The following is a 22,625-nucleotide window of genomic DNA, read 5'->3' on the forward strand; positions in this document are numbered from 1 at the left end:
TGGGGAGAAGATTCCCTGCTCACCCTCCCTCTGAGATGGTGAACCCCATCTGGGTCAGGGAGGGTGTTTTAGCTGATTATCCTCTATCTCTTCCAGGGCTCAGCATAATTTATAGCACAGAGTCAGGGTGTGGGAAATGCCACAGTAACTGCTGATATGATCCAGATGTGATTTGCCTAGAGAAACACCATGGCCTTGTGGATAAAGCACAGGCTGGGATCCAGAAAATCTGGGTTCTAATCCTGGCTTTGCCACTTGGAGGCTGTGCCCTATCTGTTCTTCCTCCTACTTGGATTACGAGTCCCATGTAGAGCAGGGACTGTCTCTGACCTGACAAACTTGTATTTAGCCCGGCGCTTAGAATGGTGCTTGACATATACGAAGCACGTAATACTAAAAAAAAAAAAAGACAGCATGGTTTGATGGAAAGAGCACAGTCCAGGAGTCAGTGGACCCTGGGTTCTAATCCTGGCTCTGCCACTTGCCTGCTGGGTGGCCTTAGGCAAGTCAGTTAATTTCTCTATGACTCGATCCTCATCTGCAAAATGGGAATTTCATACCTGTTCTCCCTCTTCTCTAGTGTTGAACAGGGACTGCGTCTGGCTGGATTAACTTGATTCTACCCCAGTGCTTAGCGTACAATGCTTAGCCCATAGTAAGTGCTTAACAAACTACCATAACACTACTACTGAAAATTACAATAACAATAAAGATAATTATAATAAAAATAACAACACTGAGGCTCATTTCCCCAAACAGGCCCATGTTGCCACAACCCTGGTTCTGCCCCAACTCTCTGCCTGGACTGGTCCCTGCAAGGAAAATCCGGGAGTAATAATAATTACGGTATTTGTTAAGCACTTACTACATAATAATGATGGCATTTATTAAGCACTTACTATGTGCAAAGCACTGTTCTAAGCACTGGGGAGGTTACAAGGTGATCCGGTTGTCCCACGGGGGGCTCACAGTCTTAATCCTCATTTTACAGATGAGGTAACTGAGGCCCAGAGAAGTTAAGTGACATGCCCAAAGTCACACAGCTGACAATTGACAGAGCCGGGATTTGAACCCATGACCTCTGACTCCAAAGCCCGGGCTCTTTCCACTGAGCCAAGCTGCTTCTCTAATGCTGCTTCTCTAATGTGCTCTTAGAGTCCAAGGGATTTAGGGATTTAGATCCAAGGGATCTTAATGCTGCTTCTCTAATGCTTCTCTAATGCTGCTTCTCTAATGTGCTTGGCACATAGTAAGCATTTAACAAGTGCCTTCAGTATTATTCTTATCATTATTATTATTAATCCCTATTTTACAGATGAGGTAACTGAGGCACAGAGAAGCAAAGCAATTTGCCCAAGGTCACACAGCAGACAAGTATATCTGATCTTGGTCTGCATCCCAGACTAGCCCCCTCCCTTTAGTCCCCACCTCCAGTACTCAGTCTGGGTTTCTGCCCGCTGTTGTCCTCAACTGCCCCCCGACTCCCACAGGCACCTCTTCAGCCTCCCCCCGTCCTCCCATGCCGAAGCAACGCTTCTCCTCCTCCCCTGCCTCCCACCCCAATCCTCACCATCATAGTCAAAGTCCCAACTGGGCTTCCGGATGGAGTCACTGTCGGAGGGGGAGCTGGAGGGGGGTGGCGGGGGCAGGTTGGGGGCCACGCTGCAGACCGCTACAGCCTTGCGGGGCCCATGGCCGGCATCTGGGCTGAAGGTGCTGAACTCGGGGTGTTCGGGGATGGCCGAGCCCTCGAAGGAGTGGCGGTCCAGGTTGTTGCGGGAGTCACTGGGGACACTCGGAGTGTAGGAGGCGGGGCGCACCGGCACCTGAGGGGGCACCTCTGGGTAGCCGCCCTTGCCTGGCGGGCCAGCCAGAAAGGGCCGGTGCAGGAAGGGGGCAGTCACGGCCGGGCGCTTGTCCTCCGGGTTGGGTGGGAGCGGGCGGCGCCGGCGGCCCAGGCCCCGGCGGCAGGCGACGAAGGCGACGGCCAGGAGTGCCACACCGGCCAGGAAGACGACGATGCCCACACCCTCAGCGAGGCCGATGTTCCAGGGTGTGGACACGTACAGGTTGGGTACAGCGTCCTCGCAGTGCTGTCCCCGGAATGCCCGACTGCAGTTGCACCGGTAGGAGCCGGGTGTGTTCTCACACAGTGCGCCGTTGTGGCACGGGCTGCCCATACATTCGTCCACGTCGCTCTGGCACCTGCAGGGCACAGTGGGCACTCAACAGGGGCATAGCATAACCGGACACCTGCTGCAGGCAGGATGCCAGGCTGGGTGCCTACTGTTTGGAGGATACTGGGCTGGGTGTTGGGAACATACAATAAAAGGAGAGACCAAACTCTTGCTCTCAAGGAGCTTCTAGTTGAGAGGGACTTCACTGTTGTCACAACCGTGGCCACAGAAAAGATCTGGGCAGCTGGTCCTGGTCTGATTCCCCCAGTGCTTCTCACAGTGCCCGCATGTGGTCAGTGTGCAACAAGTCCCCGCCCCACCCAGGCACAGGCCACAGGCATTCCCCCACCCTCAGGAATCCCGGGGAAGACTAGGACAGCAAGTTTCCTGGCAGCCATGGGACCAGGACTAGGCATAGGGGAGCCCCTGGGAGGGGGTGCAGGGCCCGGCCACTGGTCCCACTGAGGTGCATGGGAACCCACCTGTCTCCCCAGAAACCGTGGAGGCACTGGCACACAGCCCCGTCCAGACTGTCGAAGCAGGTGCCACCATTCTGGCATGGGTCAAACTTACAGTACGGGCTCAGCTGGCACCTGGACATGCAGATGAAAACATAACTCTCACCACACCCTTCTGCTCCAGCTCCCACCACGGAAAAAGGGGAAAATAGAGGAGAGCAGAGGGAGCCTCAATCAGCACGCAGCTGTTCCAGACCAGCCACTCATTGGGTAGAAGCAAGGTGTCCAACCCTCCAGGCTTTAACTCTGGGACAGGAGTGAGGAGCACAAGCCCTGGGTTAGGGGCAGGGACACCCCTCCCCACTATCACCATGGGTCAGGGTCAGGGACGCATCCAACAAGACACACACACATACCCGCGCCACAACGCCCCCCACACACCTGTGCCCGCTGTAACGTCCCCGGCACTGGCAGGAGAAGTCACCGCTGTTGATCACGCAGGTGCCCCCATACAGGCAAGGGTTGGAGGCACAAGGGTCAGTGCTCACTTCACAGAAGGGGCCCAGAAATAAGGCCGGGCATTTGCAGTAAATTCCTGGCGTGGAAGAGAGAACAGTCTGTCTGTAACAGAGAACCCAGACTCCCAGCCCCGCCTGGGCATTGGCCCGATGGTGTGGAGTGAGGGGTCACAGTGGAGACAGGGGGGCGGGCCCATGGGGATAGGGAGGGATGAGGTGGGAGGGGACATGGTGGTGACTGGTGAGCGGGAGACACGGAGAATACGACGGCAAAGGGGTATAGCGGAGACAGGGACACATGGAGGCATGTGGGGTAATGGGAAGGGAAGGGGGCATGGCGGGGAGGATGGGGGGGGGAAGGGGCACGGCACGGGGTGAACTGTGGAACAAAGATGCCTCATCTTACCGCCGCTGGGTGAGGGAAAACAGGTGCCACCGTTCTGACAGGGGCTGACAGAGCAGTCACCCGGGGAGCTCAGCGAGCAGCCCGGGGAGATGCCCACGACCGCCTCGATGTGAGCGGAGCCGCGGGGCAGGGCACCGGGTGGAGGCAGTTCCTGCCCATTGAGCATGACAGAATCCAGGCAGCCCCGGAAGCCGCCACCCGGCTGTGGGGTGCGGCCAGGCCTCGGCCCAGTGGAGTGGATGTGGCCCCCAAGGTAGACGTGGTGGTCCAGGTTCAGCGTCTTCAGGCTGCCCGGGGCTGTGCCCGATGCCGAGTGCACCCGGTCCAGGACGAGCCGGGCGTGGTTCCCGGCCACATCCAGTGACACCGCGTGCCACTGTCCGTCGTCCAGCTGGGCGCTCTGCACGGACACGATGCCGGGGCCACTCCCACAGTCGAACCGGTACTGCAGCCGGCCATGGTGGACCTATATGGAACACGCCATGCTCACTGCCATGCCATCCCACTCCAACTCCGGCCACCCGGCATACCACTGACCACGTGCCGGGAGCAAGGATTGTACGATCATCATGGGCAGGGAATGTGCCTGCTGTATTGTTATAGGGTACTCTCGCAAGCACCCAGTACAGCGCTCTGCACAAAGTAAGCACTCAATAAATACGACTGATTGACTGATTGTGGACTCAGCCCTACAGCCGGCAGGACCAGCGGTCTGTTTCCTACAGTGGCATGGGGGCACCTGCAAGAACTGTGTGCTGGCCACCCACTTGCAAGGCTAGGGATGAACCATCCAACAGCCCTAACTCTCCCTTCTCCATCCCTGACTCTCCCGCAGTGCCCCAGCGTGGACAGTCCAATATCCCTGACTCTCCCCTAGTGACCCAGCAAGGACTGTCCTAAACCTTCGACTCTCCCCAACTGACCCAGCCGCGCTCCCTGACAAAGGAATACCCACAGGGGAGGCCGCTGTGCCCGTCCCACCTGCCGCCCGGCCCTCAGGAACTAGCAGGTACCTCGAGGATGCTGTAGTCGGTGCCCTGGGCATACATGATCACGCCGTTGGCCGCCAGTGTACGCAGCCTCAAGGTGAGCTTCAGTTCCAGCGTGTTCTCATGCTCGGCCAGGCGGTACTTCACGTAGCCGTTGCCAGAGAAGGTCACCGATGACCCACCTGGGGTTTGCCGGGCCGGAGAAGACAGAAGATACCGTGAGTCAGGGAGTGGTTAGGGTGTGGGGTCCCCCCTGCAAGCAAACCCCGGGGGGAACCTCACCTAGGCACGGCCCCTCCGTCACTGGGCACACACAGGTGTACGCATCTTCATCCTCCACATCGGGCACACAGTCAGTCCCCGTGGGGCAAGGGTTGTTCTCGCAGCCGCGGCTCAGCACAGGGCACTTGCCATCTGCAAAGCAAGGGCCGAAGGGGGGTGGGGGGGGAGGGCGTCAGGCCTTGGCCCGGCCGGCCCAGTGGGTGGTCACAGAGCGAGGTCCTAGTGGGTCATTTCCTCCGGAAATCTGGGTGCTTTGTTTGCCCGGAGCCGTTTTTCATCAGTGATCACAGACCGGCCTCACAGGGCCCTGGGCACAGTTTGGGGCACGGAGCCCCAGGGAGTCTGAATCCCTCAACCAAGGGCAGACGGGGACACCGAGGCTCAGAGAGGGTAAGTGACTCAGCTGAGGAGACACAGAGGCCCAGAAAGGCTATGGCACTCATCTGAAGACACTCAGCAGATGAGGATATGGAGGCCCAGAGAGGCTAGGGACCTTGTCCAAGGACAAATGGCAGACTGAGACCCAGAGAGGATGGGTGACTTAAGCAAGAGCACACAGCAAATGAGGACAAGGAGACCCAGAGACGAAGGGAAGCAGCATAGCCTAGTGGGTAACTATGAGTCTGGGAGTCAGAGGACCTGGGTTCTAATAGCAGCTTCACCACTTGTCTGCTGTGTGACTTGGGGCAAGCTACTTAACTTCTCTGTGCCTCAGTTATCTCACCTGTAAAATGGGGATTAAGACTGTGAGCCCCAGGAGGGATCTGCACTGTTTCCAACCTGATTAGTCTGTATCTACCCCAGTGCTTAATACAGTGCCTTACACAATCAGCATTTAACAAAGACCATTAAAAAAAAAAGAAAAAAAGGGGACTTTCCCCAAGTTGTGCAGTGGGTTCTGGGTGGAGCCGAGCCTAGTGTTCCTCTCTCAGGCCCCACACCTCTTCCCCTGGCCCCTTCCCCTCAGTCCCCCTGACACCAAGCCCCTTCCCCTTGGGCCCCTGGGTGGCCCTCACCTGCACAGAGGCACTGCGCTGTGCGGTGGTGGCGAGGGGTGACGAAGCTGAGCCTGGCTGTGCTGTGCGTGGACACGACCTGCTGGTCCAGTGTCACCCGCTCCCGACAGAGCTGGCCCGGGCAGCGTAGTCCCGTGCACAGCCGGCGGTAGGCCCCCAGAATCCGCACCCCGGTCAGCTCCTCCAGCTCCGCCGCCGATGCGTTGATGGCGTGCAGGACGGCCCCCGCGGCCAGCGGCGCTCCCCCGGGCCCCTCCACCAGTAGCAGGGCGTCCAGCGCCGGCGGGGCCGGGGGCTCGGATGGCTGCAGGCCCAGTAGGTGGACGTGGCCTCTCCGTACCCCCAGGGTCGTGGCCAGCGCACGCCGGACGTCGCGCCAATAGTCACCGACGAACTCCTCGGGCCCGAGCCCGGGGAACAGCACCGCCACGCTGTGGTCCAGCAGCACCCGACCCAGCCGTCTCACCCGCACCGTGACCTCGGCCAAGGCGGAGAAGCGCCCGTCCGTCACTGTGACGTTCAGGACGTAGTGCCCTGGCTCCAGCCCCCGCCGGGCCACCAGCTTCCCGCCGGCCGCGGTCACGGAGAACAGGCGGCCGGCCCCGGGATCCAGGCTGTATGTCAGCGTGTCGTAAACATCCTGGTCCGTGGCGTGGACTTTGCCGATGACGCCGCCGGCATACCCCCCAGAGGCCGCACCCCCCGTGGCTGCATCTGCCGCAGCGACCACCACCAGGATCTCCAGCGGCAGGATGGCCGGCGGGTGCACGCTCTCTTCAATGACTCGGATGTCCACGAGCGTCGTCGACGACAGCGGCGGCTTCCCACTGTCAGTCACCTGGAAGGGCCAAGCGAGGGCAGCAGGCGGTCACCCTTGAGGCTCCCCGGGGAATGGGCGACTCCATGCCCTGGGTCCCGAACGGGGTGATTTTTCACTGAGCCAGGCGCACTGGCCATAAGTAAGGAGAGTGAGTCCAGGGGCTGGGGCTCCTGTCTCTCTCCTCCCCTGTACCCCCACCCTTGTCTGCATACTATCCCCAGGGCTGAGGAGGGCAGAGTCTCCTGGCTTTACCCTCGGCATTCCCTATCTGGACTGGGCACCTGTTGGGTGCATGGCACTGGACTGGGCATCTCGTGGTGGCAAGGAATTGGACTGAGTGCTTGGGAGAGCACAATGCAAGGGAGGGGGGGGGGGGCAGTCCCCACCCCCGCCATGGTCCCTGGCTTCACCACAGTTCCTGGCTCCTCCACAGCCCCTGCCCCCGCTATGGCCCCTACCAGTCTAGCTGGGGGAGGTAGGGAAGTCCAGACATTATTATTATTACTATTTACAGTGGAAACAGGACTGTCAATGGCATGAGGGTGATCCTTGTGCCCCCTCAGCCCCCTGCAGTGCCCAGGCTGCCAGCTACCCAGGTGCCAGGCCACTGGGCTTCGGAGAGCAAAGGGGAAGGCAAGGATCAGTGGGGCCAATGCAGAGCCTGTGTACCTTGACCCGCAGGCGGTAGCGATCCCGCACTCTGCGGTCGAGGGGGGCGGCGGTGGTCAGCAGTCCATTGGCATCCAGTCGGAATACCCCTTGCTCATTCCCGTTCTCGACGGTGAAGACAAAGGGCGGGCCGTTGTGGGAGGAGTCCCGGTCGCGTGCCTCCAGCTGCAGAACGCTGAAGCCCACTGGCTTGTTTTCCTACAGTCAAGTCCAACATTGCCCTGGCTTCAGACTCTCCTGGTGGGCTCTTGCGGCCCGGCTGAGCAGTGGCAAGGCTGACCACCCGTCGGGACTGGGGCCTTCTGAGCCATCCCAAGGGAAAGGAGTCTGGCCCGCTGCTATGGGGTACTAGGCTAGCAGTCCCCAGCCCCGGAAAAGCGGGCCCTGGGTGCCAGTGGGGGAATTGGTGGGCCAGGGGGTTGGGTGCATGGGGGGAGGGCTGGGGGTGGGTGAGGAAGTGTGCAGAGGCTGGGCCAGTGGCAGGGAGCTGAGAGGGGCCGGGGGACCATCCTGTACCTGGAGGATGACGCTGTGATTGGCGGGGGAGAAGAGCGGGGGGTTGTCATTGACATCCGACACGTCGATGTTGGCGGTGGTTGTGGTGATCCTCGGGGGCTGGCCGTTGTCTGAGGCTCGGATGGTCAGTGTGTAGCCTGAGACCTTCAGGAGAAAAGAGAGTCAGCCAGCCGGCACAAGTCATCCGGACTTGTCTGGGAGAACAACCATGACCCATGTGAGTCCTGATAGTGGCCTGGAGAAAAAGGCTTGTTCTCAGGGCTAAACAAGAGCAGGGCCCTGGCCACTGGCTCCCAGCCCACAGCATGCCACATCAGCTCTCAGCCCCCAGCCCAACCCTCAGCTCCCGCCCACCCCCCTCCAGAGACTTTGCTGACCGTTTCCCGGTCCAGGGGTCCGGTCAAGATCACGTGGCCCTTCGCTGGGTCGATGATGAACGGTCCCCTGCGGCCACCACTGTTGCCATCGACGATGGAGTAATGAATGAGGCTGTTGGAAGGTCCATCTGCATCGTCAGCTGCCACCTGGATTGGTCAATGCTGTGTCAGCACCCAAGCAGGAAGGGGGCCCGCAGGGCTGTGCTGCCTGTTGTCAGCCCCACACATACACGGAGCAGAGCACAGTTGTTCCGGGGATGACTAGCAACATGCGAGTAGCAGTGCACGTGTCCTGGGATTGAACAAAACCCTACCTATCCCACTGTCAAGCCAATCCTTTTCCTGAGAATCTACAGTCTTCTAATAATCACCTTCTACTTCGACACTCCCACCCCCACCACCACACAAAAACACACAAGCATATCCTCTTCCAAGTGCTTAGTAAGTGCTTCCATAAATAAGACTGAATGAATGAATGAATGAAAGCAAATGTGCATACGGTGTCCCTGGAGCAGCACACAGACGGAGTATGCCAGGCCTCTGGCAGCCAGGGAGCCCCCAGGCTTCCTTTGGGGAGACACTTCTTCCAGACCCTCACCCCCAACTGCGGACATGCGTACCGTGAGGATAGACTGGTCCGGTGCCGCGTCCTCGCTGACAACAGCCGTGTAGGAGTCCTGGCCGAATACGGGGGCGTGGTCGTTGACATCGGTCACGTTGATGCTGACTGTGGCCACGTCGCTCAGAGGAGGGCTCCCCCCGTCAGTGGCTTCCACGGTCAGGCAGTAGTCGCGGGCCTGCTCATAGTCTAGGCTGGCACTGACGAACACGGCTCCTGCCCAACCAACCAGAGACCGGCCGGTCAGAGGGTGTGGCACCCACAGCTCTCGGAGCCTGGGGGCAGGTTGACCAGAGGCAGACAGCAACATCTCTCTGTGTGTGCCAGGTTATCTGTCGCATCAGCCGTGCCAGAGCTGCCTCTCTCCCACAATCTCGGCCTCTGCAGGGGCCGGTTGCCCCCTGGTCGGTTCCTGCCCTGCCCAGGGCTCTGCCTGCCTGCTGCTACCTGGATCGACTGAGGTCGGGTAAGGACCGTCTCTATGTTGCCAACTTGTACATCCCAAGTGCTTACTACAGTGCTCTGCACACAGAAAGCACTCAATAAATGCGATCGACTGAATATGGTCTCTGGCCGTCATCGGTCTGCTCTGACAGGGTTCCTGGCCCAGTTCGCTACAAGGTCAAAAATGCAACAGGGGTCTGAAAGAATGTTACAAAACCTCTGCCTTATTGGGTCAAGGGGCTGCCTTCCTCCCACTGAGCAGAGCCATGGCTCCAGGAGAATTTAAACCCCTGACTGCCAAGGCCCACTGGCTCCCCTGTTTACCACCCTTGTCTACTGCAGGGACCTTGGAAATCGGGTCTTGGGCCAGTCTGGGACTCTTCAACCCCCTATGAGTCTGCTGGGATTTTCTGTTACTCACCAAAGCATCCAGGCCAAGACACTAGATGCACATTCTGCCGCCCGCCCACTGTTATCATACCAGGGGCCCAAAGCCTTGCACCATCACCCCAGGGAGATGGCTACACCTATTGGCCATTGTCCTAGGGAGCAGAAGCCCCGCCGCCTTGTGATCCAGATCGAGAACACTGAGCTCCACCGGGATGCTCTCTCCTCCCACCAGCACTTTCACTCCAGCCACCCCTGGGAGGCAGGAGGGGAAAGTATGACCCTCCCACTTTACAGATGGGGAGACCAAAGCCCACAGAGAGGTAAAGCGACTCACCCAAGATCTGCCAGCACCAGCCAGTGGCAGAGCCATGATGCAAACCTGGGCCCCTTCCCCGCCCAGCCTATGTTGCTCCCACAGGCCCCTCATTTTATGTCTCCCCACGGCTCCAGGTGCAAGCGGACATACCTGTGGTCGCGTCCACGCCGAACCTGCCGTGCTCATTTCCGCTAATGATTGCATACGTGATCTCTGCGTTGGCCTCAACGTCACGGCTGGCCGCGTACACGCGGAGGACCTCGGTCCCGACGGGCACATCCTCAGCCACGGCGCCACCATACTCCCGGTACTCGAACTCCGGAGGATTGTCGTTGATGTCCAGCACGGACACGACCAGCGTGGCCGTGGCGCTCAGCTGCCCGGCGGGGCCCCGGTCCACGGCCCGCACGGTGAGCGTGTGGACCGCCTGCACCTCCCGGTCCAGGGACCGCTCCAGCCATACAATGCCCGTGTCCACGTCCATGGAGAAGTGGCTGTCAGTAGGGGAAACCAGCGAGTAGTGGATCTTCCCGTTCAGCCCTGGGAGGGGACAGCATCACAGGGGAGGTCAGTGGCCGGCTGGGACTTGCCTGTAGTGAACATGGACGACTCTCCATGGGAGTCCCTCTCAGAGCGAGCCAGGCGGCTGCCAGCTACCTACTCCGATCAGCCTGAGACATAAGGGATGCTGGTGAACCCCAGACCAACAGTGCTGCTGCCCTCTGACTCACTCCCATCTCTCTGGGTCAGGAATTGGTTCTCTCTCAGCTCTGGGCCCTCTCCGCTCTCAGCTTACCTGGCTCTCCACTTCCCCCGGCCCGTCAGGGCCGCCAACTCTACCCTGCTTCCCCACCCATTGACCAAGACAGGATAGGATGGCAACTCCTCCAGTCTGGATACCAGTTGCTGCTGAATCTCCCATCTCTCAGAGTGACTCCAGATGCTACCGGGTCAGCGATGGCTCCTTCCCAATGCACCCAGACCTCCCACTGTGCCACTGGGCCACATCTGCTTTATTGGCAGGGCCTCAGACCCCATGGCAGCACCCACTGGGCCCGCTTCCCTACCTCCACCGTGGCACGTCCTAGCCCTTTGGGCTCCCGGAAGCAGCCGAGCCTGGCACGGGGAGGGTGGCAGCAGCAGGATGGGATACTGCTTGCCGGACTCCCAAGGCAGGTCAGCATCAGGGGCGGATCACAGTACCTGTGTCGGCATCTGTGGCCTGCACCCTGGTAAGTGGAGTCCGGGGCTCAGTGTTTTCGAAAACGGTGGCAGTAAAGGGGTCAGCCATGAAAACCGGGGCATTGTCGTTAACGTCGTCAAGCCAGAGCTGGACACTGGCGTAGCAGGATCGTCCCCCGCCATCTGTGGCCGTGACCAGAAGGTGATAGCTCGCCTGCTGCTCACGATCCAGAGGGCCGAAGGTCTTCAGTTCGCCTGTCAGGAAACAGCCCAAGGTGACGAAGCAGATTCCAGGGCTTTCACGGGGAAAGTCCCAACCCACCTCGATGGTCGTCCTGCTCCTCCCCAATACTGGTCATCTCAGAGTGGCACCAGTGGCCAGCAGTTAATCTATGGAAGCTGTGGGCAGCCTTTTGTGTGCAGAGTATTGCACTGGGGGGGGGGGGGGGGGGGGGGGGGGGGGTTGGTGTGTGTGTGTGTGTGTGTGTGTGTGCGCACGTGAGCACGTGCTTGCCTCTTGTGTGCAGAATGTTGCAGTGGATGCCCGTTGCATGTGGAGCACTGTGTTGGGCATCTGGTGTTGTGCAGAGTGCTGTATTGGGTAATCAGTGCCAGCCCATCATCATCATCATCATCATCAGTAGTATTTACTGAGTGCTTGCTGAGTGCAGAGCACTGTACTATGGGCTTGGGAGAGTATGATGCAATAGAGTTAGTAATAATAACAATAACAATTATGGTATTTGTTAAGCGCTTACTATGTGCCAGACACTGTACTAGACACTGGGGAGAATAAAAGCAAATCAGGTTGGACACTGTCCCTGTCCCACATGGGACTCACAGTCTCAATCCCCATTTTACAGATGAAGCAACAGGGAAGTGAAGTGACTTGCCCAAGGTCACACAGCAGACAAGTGGCAAATCCTGGAATAGAACCCAAGACTTTTTGAGTTCCAGGCCTATGCTCTATCCACTATGCCATGCTGCTTCTCTAGTAGACAGAGGTAGTAGATACATTCCCTGCCCACTTACAGTCTATTGGGGGAAACAGACATTAATATAAATAAATGAGTTTATAGATATGTATATGAGTGCCGTTGGGACTGAGGGTGAGGCAAATATCAAAGGCACTAAGGTCACAGCATCATCATCATCAATCGTATTTATTGAGTACTTACTATGTGCAGAGCACTGTACTAAGCGCTTGGGAAGTACAAATTGGCAACATATAGAGACAGTCCCTACCCAACAGTGGGCTCACAGATCCGAATGCACAGACAACACAGAAGGTAGGTTCAGGTTCACCCTGGCTCTGGCCCCCGGCTGCTCAGCCTTGGATTTCAAGAGCCAGCCAGCTGCATCTGCTTTCTCAAACCTCCCCAAACACCACTACCTCTTGGCTTCAAACTAATTATCCCCCCTCCGTTCGGCTGAGTGGGAAAACATCATGGACTAGATGGTTTCGTGACATTCACACTGCAGGGGAGGAAGAGTCAGGATGTGGAGAACCAAATTCAACAACATTCAGGACTTTAATGAGGACTAAAAGGCTGTGGCTTCGTGGGAGCTCAATGCCGAGCCGGGAGCCGCTCAGGGGAGAGAGTAGCTCGCCGACCCCAGGGAAAATCGGTAGCAACTGGCATCTTCCCTCAAGCCCCACAACCCCTGCTGCCTAAATTCACCCACCTCCAATAGTAGTGGAGCAGCTTCAATATATAGAATCTTAATGATTCAAGGACGATAATAGTGATCACTGTAGTGTTTGTTAAGGGATGATTACATTCAAAGGACTGGGTAGACACATAATCAGGTTGTACCCAGTCTCCCGTTCCACCCGGGGCTCCCGATCTAGGGACACGCACTTCAAACGCATTTTCTGGGTTAAAGCAACCTGTGGGCTGGGGGGGAAGGGAAGAAGGGATCCTCACCTGTCTCCGAATGCAGGTTGAAGTTTTCTGCTCCGGGGCCGGACAACGTGTAAGTGATTTCCGCGTTGGTACGGATGTCTGCATCTGTTGCAGACACCTGAGTGACGAGTCTCCCGGGAAGAGAATCTTCTGGAATAGTTTCTGTATACAGTGTCTAAGGGATTGGGAAAGTACACAGGAGTGTGAGGGAGTGGGGCGCAGAAGGAATGGACAGGGTCTGTTTTTGGCCCATCCAGGGCCCACAGAATGGACGGATAGACAGACAAACCTAAAGTCAGAGATATCTAACTGAAGTCAGAAAGATCTTCTCGTTAAAGTCAGAGATATCTTCTAATTAAAGTCACAGAGATCTTCTAATTAATTGCGTTGCATTTCCTAGATAAGTCAGGTAATTGACTGCCCACAGCTGCCCAAAGCCCCCGGAGCTGCGCTAGGCTCCGCGAGGCACAAGTTACAGGTCGGCAGAATGACTAATCGTGCAAACCCAATCCAAGCTATCACCGGTGATGCAGGTTCTGTTTGGCTTTAAAGATTGAAAAAACGAAAAAGGAAAAAACCGACTGCTTTAGATAAGAGGGTTACCCCAGAGGGCTTGACTGGAACCCCACAATTATTCCCAAGTTGGAAAGGGAAAATGCTGAAACAGACTTTGGCTCTGAGCAGTCAGAACTGGATTTCTGTTTATTGTCTGGCCACACCCAGGAACAAAGACACACACCCGTATGGCCACAAAGATACACACGCATACTGGGAGAAATATATTTACACAGATACAGGCTTGTGCGTGCACGCGCATGCGTGTACACACACACACACACACACACACACACACACACACACACACACACACACACACACACACACACACACACACACACACACACACCCACCCTCTCCCCCCCCCCCACCCCCGCCATAAAGGCAGACCCACAAAACACCCTCCCGCATGACAAACAGGCAGGGGCTGAGTTCCAGTTGGGAAATCAGCAGCGATGGTCCAAGTCAAAATCCATACACAGTAACCAGTGTCGCTTAAAGTAAGGAAATGGAGTTCAGCAACCTGAGGAGCTCCATACCAGCCCTGCATCTGGGGGAGGAGGGGGTCGACAAGGGTGGGGGAACCCTCATTCTGGGGTCCAGAAGGGTGGCCAGCGGCCACTCCCGACACTGGACATGTGCCCGGCCACCGGGAGCTCACCTTGTCGCAGACGGGGCTGTTGTCATTGGCATCGAGGACCTTGACCTCGACCACAGCATCGGCCGTGAAGGTGCCGTCGGTGGTGGTGACGTTCAGCAGGTAGCTGCCCCTCTCCTCTCGGTCCAGGGCTCTCCGGACGAAAACCCTCCACTCGTCCTGAGACTGCTCCACTGCAAACTGCCCTTGAGGGTCCCCGCCTGCACACAGCCAGTGAGGAGGGGGGCATTACCAGGATGTGCTGCGAAATGGCTGCCCAGTGGGAACCCCTGGCCCCAGGGCTCACCTGCTCCCACTGCCTCTCCCGGCCAGCCCCTGTCCACTTCCCCCATAGGTCTCCCAGCTCTTCCTGCCCAGGGACTAAAGCCCTCAACTCTACAGGGCTCTCCCGCATGATGACCAGAGTGCTGGGTGTCCAGCAGGAGCTCAGCATATCCTAGCAACCGCCTGTACTCACTAATCTATGTTGCCAACTTATACTCCCCAAGTGCTTAGTACAGTGCTCTGCACACAGTAAGTGCTCAATAAATACGATTGAATGAATGAATGAACCTAGAAAGTCAAGAAAGGGCTCTGAGCATAAGCTGCCTACAGGCCTCAAGGATTCCTCTTGTGCTGTGGCCCTCAGGATTTAAGGAGGGCACAACTCTCTAAACTGTAAGCTCGTGGGCAGGGAATGTGTTTGTTATATTGTTATACTGTACTCTCCCAAGAGCTTAGTACAGTGCTCTACACATAGTAAGTGCTCAGTAAATACAACTGACTGACTCTCCCCTTCCCCACCTCCTGGGGAGGATAGGCCGGAGGCCCCTAGACACCCCAAAACATGCAGTATCAGGGCAGCAGGGAATCCCTCCCCACCTGTCTCCATCTGTCCGGACCCACCCGCCCGCCACCGCCCCTACCTGTGATGTAGTAGGTCACTCGACGGTTCATCTCGTCAGCGTCGGCGTCGGAGGAGCTCAGCACGGCAACCACACCGCCAGGAGGGTCGGCCTCGCTCACTGTACCCTTGTAGACCTCTGCGGAGAAGCGGGGCGGGTTGTCATTCTCGTCGGCGACCGTGACCTCCACCGTGGCTGTGGTGGACCGCTGCACCCTCTCACCACAGTCTGAGGCTACCACCAAGACCCGGAACGTTGCCCGCTCCTCGCGGTCCAACTCCCGGAGTGTGGTCAACCAGCCTGAGTCCGGATGGACAGCAAAGGCCTCCAGCACCACCCGGTCCTGAGCCGGGTCCAGAGCATACTGCACCTGGCCATTAGGGCCCAAGTCCGGGTCGCTAGCCCGCACCTGGACCACTGGGCTGCCGACTGGCCGGTTCTCTGCCACGGATGCAGCATATGGGTCGGCCTCAGGCACGGGGCTGTTGTCATTCACGTCACCGACCCGGATGCTCACGTCCACTGAGGCCGTGACCTCGTGGCCCCGATGACGGCCCCGCGCCCTTACAGTCAGCTGGTACCATCTGGCGGCCTCGTGGTCCAGGCTGCGCAGCAGCGTCAGCCGCCCGCTGCGCCGGTCCACGGCAAAGACCTCGCCGGGGTCATTGTCCTGGCCGGCGGGACCCCAGTCCAAGCTATAGTCCAGGGCCGCTCCGCCCAGGTCGGCACGGAGTGTTCCGATCTCCGATCCAAGCGGCAGGTCTTCTGGCACGGCAAAGGAATAGAAGGGCTCGGTGAAGTGGGGCGGCCTCACATCCGGAGGCAGGACCCGGACGCGGACGGGGACAGTGGTGGCCAGAGGGGGTGAGCCTCCATCCCGTGCCTGGACCGAGAAGGATAAGACCTGGCCATCCAGGCCTACCAAGCTCTCTCGGACAGAGATGACGCCCAGTCGCGGGTCGATGGCCAGGAGCTCCCGGGCCCGGGCCGCATCCGCCTCCAGGGAGTAGGTGACATCTGCGTTGGAGCCCTCGTCGGCATCCGTAGCCAGCACCGTGAAGACCGGCCTGCCCTGAGGGGTCCCAGCACCCACATCTGCCTCATAGACAGCCGTGCGGAAACGGGGTGCGTGGTCGTTGATGTCGGTCAAGATCACGCTGACCGTACAGAAGGCCGCCCGGCCACCGCCGTCGCGGGCCATCAAGCGCACCGGGACCACTCTCTCGGATGGGTTCTCGCGGTCCAGCTCCTGGATGGTGAAGAGCCTTCCACGGACATCCACCCGGAAGCGGGCGGCGGCAAAAGAATTCACGATGGAATAGGCCAGGAGGCCATAGGGTCCCACGTCCCTGTCTGTCGCCTCTGCTGTGGCCACCAGAGTACCGGCCGGTGCACTCTCCGCCAGCTCCGCCTCAAGCTCGCTCTGTGCAAAGGTGGGCGCGTGCTGATTGGCCCCGGTTACAGCCACACGGACCCGGGTCTCACTGCGGAATACCCCGTCGGACACAGACACATTCAGCTCAAAGGTGGGGGGCGGCGGCGTGGGGAGCCGCCCGGCCAGTGTTATCACACCCGAGGTGGTGTCCATGGAGAAGAGTCTGCTCCCGTTACCCGCCACAATGGCATATTCGAGCAGGCCAGGCCCATCTGCATCGACAGCTGCCACACGGGTCACCAGGTGGCCTGGGGCAGCCAGCTCCCCAACTGTGGCCTCGTACAGTGGCTGGTCGAAGAGCGGCAGGTGGTCATTGAGGTTGGTCACAGTCACGGTCACCAGCACCTCGGCGCTGAGAGGGGGTCGGCCTCCGTCCACTGCCCGGACCAGGAGCTGGTGCTCCCGGGCCCGTTCATAGTCCAGTGGCCCCGCCAGCGTGATAGCACCACTGTTCCGGTCCAAGAGGAAGAGGTCATCGTCTGAGCCAGCATCCAGGTGGTAAGTGAGGCCCCGGCCAGACTCCAGGTCAGCGTCAGCCGCCTGGATCCAGACCACGGGGGTCCCTATGGCTGCAGCCTCGGACAGGGTGGCGGCATAGGCCATCTGGTTGAAACGGGGGGGGTTGTCGTTGACATCTCCCACCACAATGTCCACGAAGACATCTGCATGGGCACCGGTTAACGAGTCGGTGGCCCGCACGGTCAGCTTGTAGGCTGGGTGTGCCTCAAAGTCAAGGGGGGCAGCGACGTGCAGAGTGCCTGTGTGGAAATCGGCATCGAACTGGCCAAGGGGATCCCCATCCACAATGCGGTAGCTGACCCTGAGGCCTTCGGGGGTGCTGGCCCGCAGGTGCACCACCAGGCTGCGTGGCAGGGCATCCTCGGGCACCTCTGCCCGGTAGAACGGCTGCTCGAAGATGGGCGCGGCCCCACCGACCACGGCGATACGCACGACTGCCTCAGCCGAGAGCGCTGGGTCCCCACCGTCCTCAGCTACCACGGTCAGCCGGAACTCTCGGCCCAGGGCGTCTGGGCCGAGCTCCCGGGCCAGGGTGATCTCGCCGACTGGCCCGATCCGGAAGTGCTCCCCGTGCCCCCGCAGGGAGTAGCGTACCTGGCCATTCCTGCCCGTGTCGCGGTCCACGGCTGTCACCATCCGGACTGGGTGGCCGACCTGGGCGTCCACGCTCACGGAGGCTGAGTACGGGAGGTGAAGAAAGGTGGGTGCGTTGTCATTCACATCTTCCACTGCCACTCGAACTAGCACCTGGGCCCGGGCTGCCCCGGGTTCCGGCTCCGCCTCTGGCTCCCCGCCTGCCTCTGCCACCTCCACCACCACGTCGAAGGCCGCCTGTTGCTCCCGGTCGAACGGGACCCCGGTGGTGGACAGCACCCCAGATGTGGGACCCAGCCGGAACCGGTCATCTGGGTTGAGGATGCGGAAGATCAGGGGCTCGTTGATCGGGCGTCCGGGAAGCGTCACCATGACCACGTCCCGGGGTTCAGTGCTGTTCTCCAGGACCGTGGCCTTGTAGGATAACTGGCTGAAATGCAGCGGACCCACGGGGCCTTGGCGGACGAGGACCCGGACCACTGTGGTGTCAGAGAAGCGGCCATCCGAGACCCGGACCGTCAGCTCGTACCGGCTCCGAAGTCCTGTGGCATTCCGTACAATGAGCACCCCAGAGCGCCCATCCAGGTGGAAGGCCTGGCCTGTGTTGCCATCAGCGATGGCGTATGCCAGCGGGGCAGAGGCAGCAGCATCGGCATCCGTGGCGCTGAGAGTCAGGACCTGGACGTCCGGGTAGGTGGGCAACAGGAGCAAGGCCTCGTAGAGAGGGTGGGAGAATACGGGGGGGCAGTCGTTGACGTCCACCATGCGGACAATGACGTGGGCGGGGTGTTTGGTTTCCAGGCGTGGGCTACCCGCATCCTGTGCCTGGACAGTGAATTGGATCATGGCGGTGTGCTCATAGTCCAGGCCAGCACTGGTGCGCACAGCGCCTGTGCGGGTGTCGATGGTAAAGAAGCCCCGTGCGGGGGCCTCGACTATGTGGTAGCTCAGCATGGCATTGGCGCCGGAGTCTGCATCCACTGCCCGCACCACAAGCGGGGTGCCATCTTCTGTCAGGACCAGGCTGCCGGGACCCGCCGCCTCACTGACCAGCCCAGTGTAGCCAGCCCGTGGGAAGACTGGTGCATGGTCATTCTCGTCCCGGAGCCGCACACGGACCATGGCCTGGGCCTCCTGACCAGCCATGTTGGTGGCCCGCACCTCCAGAGCGTAGGAGGCCCGCACCTCAAAGTCCAGGCCCTTCCGGGTGGTGATGACCCCCGAGTGTGGGTTCACAGAGAAGACGTCGCCCTCATTGCCACCGCTCAGCTCGTAGAACACAGCTGACCGGCTGGAGGCCATGACCTCGGCCACAGGGGTGCCGGCAGGGGCTGCCTCGCTGACCTCGCCGGCGTATTCCCCAGCAGAGAAGCGCGGGGCGTCGTCATCCGAGAGCGTGACCAGGACATGTGCAGTGGTCTCTGCGCTGAGCGGTGGGAGGCCCCGGTCGACAGCCCGCACCACCAGCATGTATTCCCTGTGCCGTCTCTGGTCCAGCTCTCTGGCTGTCCGCAATGAGCCCAGGATGGGGTCAATGGTGAAGGCGTTCCCCACGTTGCCTGGAATGGGACAGAGCCAAATGAGCAAATGGGGGTGGGTGGGGGCAGCAGGAGCAAGGCCTTGTCTTCCCTCCCAGCAGGGGAGGGAAGCAGATGGGGAGAGGGGCAGAGGGAATCAAGGCTTCAGTCTGACTGATTGGCAGAGCAGATATCCAAATTCAAAAGGAGAAAAACGGTACTGCCGTTCACCGTGCATTTTGTGTGTGTATGTGCGCATATATGTGAGAAATGGTAAATTCCATCGTCTTTCCACGCATTTCTGATCCAGAAAATAATCCCTGGCATACACTCTGGCCTCCCCAACACTTCACTCATTGACCTGTTGCAGAGGTAGTGGCCAGGAAGCGGCCAGAATCTAGTATTACGCAGCTTCTTCCAGTCTGAGGGTGTAGGAGGGGGTTAGAACTCTCTCGCCAATGCCATCACTGCACCCCACCCCCATTCCCACTTCCCAAAAGGCCAAGGAACAACCCAGGCTTGCCTCTGGTGGGCACATTCCCAGCAAGACTCCTTTGGATAGAATTTCCTTTACGGAAAGGAGATGGCTTTGTTTCTATGGCCAGCTTCCCCTGTTTTTTGGAAATTCCTATACCCTCTGGGAACTCCCTCTCCCCATCCCGTTTAGGCCCCCAGGCTGCAGTTCTCATTGCTGAGACCCTCCCTGAAGTTGCCACGGGAATCTGGCCCCAACTCTTTGCCTTTACAAGTTCGCTGTGAACCGGGAACTTGTCTGCCAACTCTGTTTTACTGTACTCTCCCAAGTGCTTGTATAGTGCCCTGTGCACAGAAAGCACTCAATAAATAAGGTTGATTGAGTCGAATGATCGATTACATGAGACACTTCCCAAAAAGGAAGCGGTTGGGGAGGAGTGATCACCACCACCATTACTGCTGTGTCACTGCCACCACCCATCTGCTACTTGGTAATGGTGACCTGGGGTTCATCCCCTGGGAGCAGCCCACGGAAAAAGTGGCACCGAGGGGCAGGGAGGAGCCCCAGGTGTGGGGAAGCAGCGGCAGCAGTGGTATACCTGACTCGATCGAGTACCGGACCTCGGCGTTCTCCCCTTGGTCCCGGTCGATGGCGGTGATCTGGAGCACCTCGGATCCCACCGCGGCCGACTCGTAGACCTGGCCCTCGTAAGAGGCGCTGGTGAACCAGGGTGCGTGATCGTTGGCGTCGATGACGTCCACCACGATCCGGGCAAAGTTGCGCTTGACGGGGACATCCTGGTCTCGGACCTGTAAGCATTGGTGTGTCTTCGTTGGCACAGCGTAGTGGGCGGGGGGGGGGTAGCAGTGGAGGGGAGGAGGCTGCAGGAGGAGGGTGGCGGCGGGGGAGGCTGGAGGAAGAGGGTGGCAGTGCAGGGGAGGCTGGAGGGAGAGGGTGGCAGCTGCGGGGGAGGAAGCTGCAGGAGGAGGGAGGTGGCGGGGGAGAGGCTGCATTCATTTTCATTCATTCAACTGCATTTATTGAGCGCTTACTGTGTGCAGAGCACTGTACTAAGCGCTTGGAAAGTACAGCAGGAGCAGGGAGGCGGCGGAGGGTGAAGGAGGCTGCAGGAGAAGGGTGGCAGCGGCAGGGAGGCGGGCTGCAGGAGGAAGGTGACGGCGGCTCACCATGACAGTGAGCACGTGCTGGCGGAAGGCCTCATGGTCCAGGGTCTCAGCCACGTGCAGGGCGCCGGTGGCGGGGTCGAGGCGGAACAGCTTGAGGCTGGCAGGGTGGGTGCTGCTCTGCAGAGTGTAGACCAGCCTGTTCTTCTCATCCCCATCCACCGCGTGCACCCGCAGGAGCTCGGCTTCTGGTGCCACATCCTCGGGGATGGCCACCTCGTACCGCGGGGAGGAGAACTGCGGCCTATGCTCGTTGGTGTCGATGACGCGGATAGACACCTGTGAGGATGAACGGGGTGGCTCACCACTTAGGGCCTGGGTTGCGGGGGGGGAAACACCCCACTGGCTCACAGGGCGTGTTGCCGGCCCCCTCCCCACAGTAGCGGCAGCTTTCCCCCTGTCCCCAGGAACAGGACTCTACCCAACAGGGGCAAGGCTCCCACCCCTGCCCAGGATTTCAGGACTGGGAAGCGGATGCCCCACTGGAAGGCCCCCACAGACATCTGGGAAATCTCAGGGGCCCAGGCCCTAAGGTCCTTGGCACTTTAAGTCAGGGACCCAGAAATGTCAGCTCAGGGTTGTGACAGACCTGTGCCTGTGGGGTCCCCCCAATTCCCCGTGGCCTGGTACCTGGACGGCGATGGTGGTTGTGCCATCGGTCGCCTCCACCGTCAAGTTGTAGAGGGATTTCTTCTCCGCATCAAGTGGCCGGGCCACGATGACTGTGCCCGTGCTCTTGTCCACGTCAAAGCGGCTTTCGGCATCGCCCCCTGTGCCCGCAACAGTGACCGGACAAGCATGAATAGACAGTGGGGCATACTTAGACCAGGGCCCACCAATAATAATAATAATAATAATGGCATTTGTTAAGCGCTTACTATGTGCAAAGCACTGTTCTAAGCACTGAGGGGGGATACCAGGTAACCAGGTTGTCCCACTTGGGGCTCACAGTCTTAATCCCCATTTTATAGATAAGGTAACTGAGGCCCAGAGAAATTAAGTGACTTGCCCAAAGTCACACAGCTGACAAGTGGCAGAGCCGGGATTAGAACCCGTGACCTCTGGCTCCCAAGCCTGCGCTCTTTCCACTGAGCCACGCTGCTTCTCTAATGGCCCCCAGTGGCCTTCATCACATATGTGTGTACACACACACACTCACACACATTCTAACACTGAGTCTCTGAGGCTTTGCTGAAGGAGAAAGGAGCTGGGCTTGGATGGAAGAGTCAATCAATCAATCAATCAATCATATTTATTGAGCGCTTACTGTGTGCAGAGCACTGTACTAAGTGCTTGGGAAGTACAAGTTGGCAACATATACAGACAGTCCCTACCCAACAGTGGGCTCACAGTCTAAAAGTCAGAGCCGTGGGTAGAAATCTGTCACCATCTGCACCTTCACACTGGGTTCCCTGGCAGCTCAGGGGCACTGGACTCATCATGGGCATATGAAGGAGTGTGTGTGGAAGAGTGTGTGTGTGCGCACATGAGTGTTGAGTGTGTGTGTAGTGTATGTAGTGTGTGTAGTGGGGTGGAGGGTGGATATGTATGGTGTGTATGTGTGACAGGGTGAGTGTGTGTGTCTGTGGCATTATGGGGGGGGGGGGGAGGAGTAGAAGGAGGAAGGAGAGAAGGAGGCTCATCCATGACCTGTGCCCTCCCTTGTCCCTCCACCAGGCAGGCCAGCCTAGCCCACCCTGGGGCCTGGGGGCAGA

The 22,625-nt window shown here is 59.0% G+C and overlaps 1 protein-coding gene across 1 annotated transcript in view; it reads right to left on the reverse strand.

The window, feature by feature from the left end:
- The window catches only part of FAT1 (FAT atypical cadherin 1), a 58,851-nt gene that overhangs the window by 6,245 nt on the left and 29,981 nt on the right, over positions 1 to 22,625 (reverse strand). The window contains exons 7-25 of the mRNA XM_038754942.1: positions 21,541 to 21,680; positions 20,914 to 21,189; positions 20,325 to 20,535; positions 15,208 to 19,293; positions 14,306 to 14,502; positions 13,108 to 13,261; positions 11,201 to 11,434; positions 10,148 to 10,537; positions 8,849 to 9,063; positions 8,229 to 8,375; positions 7,852 to 7,995; positions 7,336 to 7,533; positions 5,847 to 6,684; positions 4,831 to 4,962; positions 4,573 to 4,730; positions 3,560 to 4,025; positions 3,077 to 3,230; positions 2,660 to 2,770; positions 1,571 to 2,205 (exon numbers count right to left, since the gene is read on the reverse strand). Coding sequence (XP_038610870.1) covers positions 1,571 to 2,205; positions 2,660 to 2,770; positions 3,077 to 3,230; positions 3,560 to 4,025; positions 4,573 to 4,730; positions 4,831 to 4,962; positions 5,847 to 6,684; positions 7,336 to 7,533; positions 7,852 to 7,995; positions 8,229 to 8,375; positions 8,849 to 9,063; positions 10,148 to 10,537; positions 11,201 to 11,434; positions 13,108 to 13,261; positions 14,306 to 14,502; positions 15,208 to 19,293; positions 20,325 to 20,535; positions 20,914 to 21,189; positions 21,541 to 21,680 — 8,886 coding nt within the window. The remainder of the gene's footprint in view (positions 1 to 1,570; positions 2,206 to 2,659; positions 2,771 to 3,076; positions 3,231 to 3,559; positions 4,026 to 4,572; positions 4,731 to 4,830; positions 4,963 to 5,846; positions 6,685 to 7,335; positions 7,534 to 7,851; positions 7,996 to 8,228; positions 8,376 to 8,848; positions 9,064 to 10,147; positions 10,538 to 11,200; positions 11,435 to 13,107; positions 13,262 to 14,305; positions 14,503 to 15,207; positions 19,294 to 20,324; positions 20,536 to 20,913; positions 21,190 to 21,540; positions 21,681 to 22,625) is intronic.

The sequence above is a fragment of the Tachyglossus aculeatus genome, chromosome 12 (assembly GCF_015852505.1).
Source record: "Tachyglossus aculeatus isolate mTacAcu1 chromosome 12, mTacAcu1.pri, whole genome shotgun sequence".
NCBI classification, from domain to species: Eukaryota; Metazoa; Chordata; class Mammalia; order Monotremata; family Tachyglossidae; genus Tachyglossus; species Tachyglossus aculeatus.